Here is a 6,496-nt window from a genome sequence, read left to right on the forward strand (position 1 = left end):
ATAATTACGGATTATAATGACTTATACTGTCTTTTTACGTGTTGCATCGCGCCTCGTAAACATAAAACCATGTCTGCATTTGTGATCGGAGAAATGACAAACAACAAGTGCTACTCTACACTGCTCAAAACTCGCGTTTGAATCATCAGTGGCAAATTCTTTAAATATAAAAAACTTACTTACAGTCTGTGAGTCAGAACAGCCGGCATTGTAGTCTACTCTCCCAGGATCAGGAAACAGTCCTCCATAAAATGCGCTGCACACATCTGAATATTTGGGTTGAAGTGTTCTGGAACAGTGTTGTAAATACAACTTAACCACTGATTTCTAGTCGTGTACTTTTTTGGAAGACCAAACAAAGTAGTTTCGCTTTCACAACGAAACACACGGCGCCTTCACGACATGGCAGTAGCAACAATACTACATTTGGGCGGCGTTATGCAAATCTTCCCACACAGTGACGTAGACATGTGGGGGCGTGTTAGAACGAGCTGTTTTAGGTAGGCGTGGTTGACTCAACTTTTTTTAAAGAATATCTCTTTGGATTTGAGACTTTAGTCGTTGCAACTTTACAGATCCTCTTTATGCACCAAGAACTTGTAACACTTCAAAGAGAAAGGAAAAATTGAAATCGCATCATATGACCCCTTTAATGCAGAGCAAACCCATACAATATCTATCTATCTATATGTAGCACAGATTTGTTTACTTAAATAAACAGGCTGTGGGTCACATTCAACTGCAAATCATGGTAACTGCAAGTTTAAAATACTGAAGACATGTTTAATCTCTATACATAGAGCATTGCATTGAAATATATAATAACATACAATGTTTAAATGTTTAAAGAAAGGCAATGGGCAGATTTTTGTGCCAATACTAGTAAAATCTATTTATTCAATGTGCTATTTTCTTAGTTTTTCCTGGTGATCACAAGCCACACGAGTTTATGTTGAATTAAATGCCAAATTCAGTGTATTGTGTAACCAAAATATATCCAGAAAACATGTTTTATGCATAACACAATACTTGGATTACAATCAAGCCCAGAATACTTTACAAAGACACTTATAAGAAATCGTTTGGCACAAATGCATGGTTTTCATCGATTGAAAACTGCTCTGAAACCTCAAGTCTGTAAAACGCACAACAGCAGTGCATTTTTGCTTTGAATGTGCACCGATCACATTTATTTATTTATTAGAGTTCATGGCTTGAGTAGCACAGATCTACAAGTTACTCAATCAAAACTTACTTTCATACGTGCCCGACAGTCACTCCATCAATATACCAGTGCATATGATCCTATGATGCCAGTTTTTGCCAACTCATTCAGCGCTTCAGTTCCTCCAACAATCAGTGAACTGAGGAAACTGTTCGACTTGGACCGAAGACCGATGAGCCGCTGATATGAGCATGCGTGAACCCAGCACTTGAATGAAGCAGTGAAATTAAGGTTTTATGATTTCTCATAAAAGGTTAAGCTGATTAGGACTAGTTTATTCACTTTACATGTTTTATACATGTAAAACAATCATGTTTCACATCATTATTGGGTGCTTTAATAATAATAATAATTGTGTATTTGTTACACCAGTGCATTATTAACATAAAATAATTGGTAAACTGGTCATTTGCATTAGAAACAAATTGTCCAAAAGAACCAGTTTGCAGAAAATAGTCGGATCTCCCCGTTTGCCTGAGGCTGTGGATTACAGGTAATAATGTTGTAAATAATGTTCAGTTTCTTGCACAGACTGATTGTTTCTCTTCATAAAACCCTCAGTATATCGTCAGGATTTTGTGTTGCCTGTTATGCTTTTTTTGACGTTCTTCTGAAGTAAAAAGGCATCACCTACATGTTGGAAGGCCAGAGGGTAAAAGGAAATTGTAATTTTTGGATGAACTAATACTATCCCTTTAAGACTTTTAAAGGACCCGCAAAAACCCTGTTAAAGTAAGAGTTAGACAGTTTTCTGCAAAAACTATTTCTACTATTTTTGCCTGCTAAAATTAGAACAACAGAACAATATTAAAGATAACAGTAGTACCACATATGGTAAAGAGGTAAAGCTTGACAGGATCCTTCTGAGATAGCAGGTGGAAAAGAAATGATCCAGTGGTGGAAAGAGTCACTGACGTTCTTTAGATACAGTGTTGACTCGTGCCAGACTGGAGCAGGATGTTGTTAAGCTCATTTAGACACTGGAAAAATGAATACTGAACATTCTGTTATAGTGAACTCATGTGAAACAACAGCATGCCTTCTAAGCAACGAATTACTGCCAACAGACTCTATAATAGGCTAAAGGCTGCCATTTTATTCTAACATGGTCAGAAAAGTGGCCCAAATGATCACATTCATTCTTACTGTATCTTAATGCTAATACTTCCGCCGCCTTTGTCTGTATTACATAATATATGGAAAGGGAGAGAGACTCTTTACTGGAAAGCCAAAGATTGACAGCAACAGCAATGCAGATGTGCCGCAACCGTTTTAACTATCAAGCTGTGAAATTACTGAATTAATTTATTGCTGTTTTTGTAAATCAATCGCAGGAAAGCAAGGGCCCTGTTTACACCTGGTATTTAAGATGGGTTTTGGTTGATCGGATCACAAGTAGACGAGGTGAACACTACGGTGGCAGAGAAGTGCAGAACAAATCACAATTCTGAAAACAATATATCAAGTCAGAAAACACAATGACAAATTCGCGTCAAAAAGCCAAGGGCAAGCGCTTATCCATCTGCGCCACTGGCGCTAATGTTCTACAGCCACTTTTCACTAAATGTAAATATGCACTCCGTATTTTTTATTCCATAGTAAGGGCAATTCATACAATACATTTAAACTGAAAATGGAATGCCGGAAAAAAAAAACGTACCAATTGGGAAAAAAAACTTAATGGGATTTTGAAAAATAAATAAATAAAACTGATTTCTCAGGGCCCTATGTTTCTCCCAAAATGAAGAGTCTAAAAAGTACACAAAGTTTCACACCACACTTTCCTATTGCTCAGACACAACGACAGACCTCAAAAGCATAATAATGTGCTGGCCTCAATCAGGATTTCAGCTGTGGCCAGCGCTGTTGAAGGCAAGAGGCTTCAGTTTCTGGATGGGCGTCTTGCAGACAGATGTGGAGTTCTGCTAATGGAGAGCACTCTGCATCCCCGTTGAGTTTAAGTCACTCCTTTGCAATCAGCCACAAATCTGAATGCAGGCCTCTGTCTGTTTGCAGTTGCACAGATGCATTGTGGGTCTGGAAACAAATGCATACAACTGTCACATGGGGCTATTAAAACCAGCCGAGGAATGCATTGCAAATTCAGAGCAATTTGGGATCCACTCTTTTCTGTCTTACTATCTATAAAACATCAGCTCTGAATTGCCAAAAGGTTCAGACGCAGACTGATGGTGTGATATTCAGCATCATTATGCATCTGGTCATGAGTTCACACTGTTCCTGTTGAGACTGAAACACGGAGCTTTAACACAGTGACCCACATAAAAGACTTCATTAAAGAAGCTGCTGAAAAAAACATTCATTCATTCATTAGTCAGGAGAGACTGTGTAAAACAATGCTGTTACTGTTACAATTACATCAAAGCCTCAAAGGCAACACTTTACACCATAAGAGGTGATACAGACTGAGCAAAGTTACAGCCCAATGAAATCGGTTGTATTTTTTTTTCCAAATTCCAATTATTTTTTCCCCAAATTCTTTCATTTCCGTTTATTTTTCAAGATTCCGTTGTAATAATTAGATCAAATTATTGTAATCGAAAAGCATGCTAATTAATTGAAATCCTGAAACATATGCAATTTAACACCTTTTTTTTTTTAGAAGTTCAACAAAAATTACATTTTTAGGGTCCAATGACATTTGTTTTATTTTTTTTCCTAAATTCTGTTTTATTTTTCCCAAATTCTGTGTTTTAATTTTTTCGGGATTCTGTTTTAATAATCGAAAAGCATGTATAATAGTCTCTTATTGTAAAAAAAATAAATAAAAAAATAAATAAAAAAAGTTTATGATATATAATTTCTGTGTTGTCTTTTAATTTTTCTGGATTTATGATTAAATACAAATTTATTACCAAAAATGGTGATAATCAAATGAGGTCATAAAACATTAACTTAATCTTAAATGTAATCAAATGAACATTTTATAATTCCTTTTAATTTTTGACAAAGTGCTGCATATGGCTGAAATCAGAGGGCCTCACAAAGTGCATTATTTCCCACCCTTATGTGGAATACAATGCTATTTAATAGCCCCGTTTCAGATCCACCAATATGTGTTTGGTTACATCCTTGCTATAAAACATGTATAACTCTCAACAATAACACAAATCAAAATGGTTTGTGACGAATGGGCTCAATCAAAATCAAACCGACCCAACACAAACACACACACGATCATGATTCATTTCAACCAACAACTCAATCTCCACACATAATGAAAAAAGCACATGCAAAGGTTTTGACCTTTCTTTGCAAACACTGTCAAGTTTCGTTAACCATGTCAGTGCTGAAGTCTGTGAGCTGAACACGATAGGATCCACTCATCTGGACTGCCACTGGCTACGACTCAAAACCTCAGTGTGCTGCCTATCTAGACAGCATTGTAGCACATAACATGCAGCATTTCTGTAATGGCCTGTCCCAAGCCCCACACTTGCAGTCTTTGCATCTGTCCACCTACATGAGATTTCACCAGTATTTGGCCAAAGTGTTCAAGTGGGCCTGAAGACCACAAGCGTGCACAACTTTTGATTACCCAGATGGGACACACTTAAAAACTCAAAAAGGTTTTTTTTTTTTTACACATTTAGATTTTTAGCACCTACTTAAACAAGTACTTTAACTTCTAAATGTCTATTAAGTCAACGCAGTGTAGTGATTTCTATTAAGCTATAAGCATTTTACAAAATGCACGTTCATATCTGCACAATGGAAACAATTCTAAATATATAAATTCAGAAATACAAGGACGTAAACTCAGATTTGTGGGACATAAACTCACAGTTTTGAAAATAAAAATCAAGAACGGTGAGATATAAACTCACAATTGCTATAAAAAGTCATTTTTACTATATTACTTTGTTATTATTATTATTCCGTGGCACAAACACGTGCTCTCAAGTGGCATATTGTCTCATACTGGAACAGGCCCCATGGCATATGCTCCAGTAATTAAGAGCATCATATAAGTACATGCATCATTTGAGTCTGAGTATGCATCAGCATCTAGCTGACTCGAATCGCTACTATGACGCCCACAATGCTGCCTGGGTGGGTAGGTTTAGGGTTAAAGTTGTGAGACAAAGACTAGTCCAGATGAGGAACGCAACGTTAATCAGAGCACGGAGCGAAACGCTGCCACTTAGACTCATCTGTACTTAGTATGCATCCGGTGAGCGCAACTCTGACTCAGACCCTCAACAATAAGAATTACACTGACAACGTACTAACTACTAGTTTGTAATATTTGTAACAATAGATGAAAAACAAACAAACAAAGCAGGTAAGCACACAAAAGACATTAACGACAGTGTCTCTCAGAGAAAAAAAAAGAGTAGTGTACTCACAGGATTGTTGTCTGAGGAAGAACAGCGGGCACTGATTCCAGGTTTAAATGCATGCATCTGACAGTGGTACGGAAACATAAACAGCGGCTCGGACATGAGAAGACTCGGGATGGGCCACTGCTGAGGAGCAACACGCCGAGTACACTTAAAACACAGGGTACGTTTCGGACAGTCCGCAACGCCATGACCAGCCAGTGCGCCGTGAGAGCGGTGTGCAGGAATCCAGTGGGAAGTAGGGCAGTGTTACAGCCCGTGTGCGGCATGCAAGACCAATCAGAGCCTCCTCAATCATCTTCACGAGAAAAGCCCATCCTACTAAACTTTCGCATACTACACACTTCAAAGTACGTGCGTTACCGGCATCGACGTAGTACGCAGTCTAAGTATGCATACTTAAATTCTCTATTAAGTATTAAACCCTCTCAAGTGCAGACAACTGTGGAGAGCTATAGTACTGAAAACTATATATATATATATATAAAAATAAGTGTAAAAAAAAAAACCGGTAAAATATGTAAAAAAAAAAAAATCAATATACAGATCTATAATTAAATATACCAATAATTAATAACTTTGGTGTTTCAGTTTTGTAATAACCCCCCTCCCCTATCATTTCAGCTTTTCAGAATAGGAGTCTGTTCATGCAATGTACCTAGCCTGTAATTAATGTTTGTACATTACTAATTTGATAAATGTCTTTACAGATCAGAATCAGAATCAGAAGAGCTTTATTACCAAGTATGTTTACACACACAAGGAATTTGACTTGACGACAGGAGCTTCCAGTGCAGAAGAAAGTACAGACATAGTGCAGACATACATGATGAACACAGTAGGGATGTAATATAACACTAATATAATAAAAAAGAAAAGAAAAATGGAATAATGTACTATATACAGA

General features: G+C 37.2%; 1 protein-coding gene across 1 annotated transcript in view; it reads right to left on the minus strand.

The window, feature by feature from the left end:
- LOC107589757 (peroxidasin) overlaps positions 1-5,866 on the minus strand; it is a 65,027-nt gene extending 59,161 nt beyond the window's left edge. Inside the window, exon 1 of the mRNA XM_016278280.1 lies at positions 5,596-5,866. Within this exon, the coding sequence (XP_016133766.1) occupies positions 5,596-5,858 (263 nt within the window). The 5' untranslated portion in view covers positions 5,859-5,866. The remainder of the gene's footprint in view (positions 1-5,595) is intronic.
- Between the last annotated feature and the right edge of the window lie 630 nt (positions 5,867-6,496).

The sequence above is a fragment of the Sinocyclocheilus grahami genome, unplaced genomic scaffold (assembly GCF_001515645.1).
Source record: "Sinocyclocheilus grahami isolate Dianchi unplaced genomic scaffold, SAMN03320097.WGS_v1.1 scaffold120.1, whole genome shotgun sequence".
Lineage (NCBI taxonomy): Eukaryota > Metazoa > Chordata > Actinopteri > Cypriniformes > Cyprinidae > Sinocyclocheilus > Sinocyclocheilus grahami.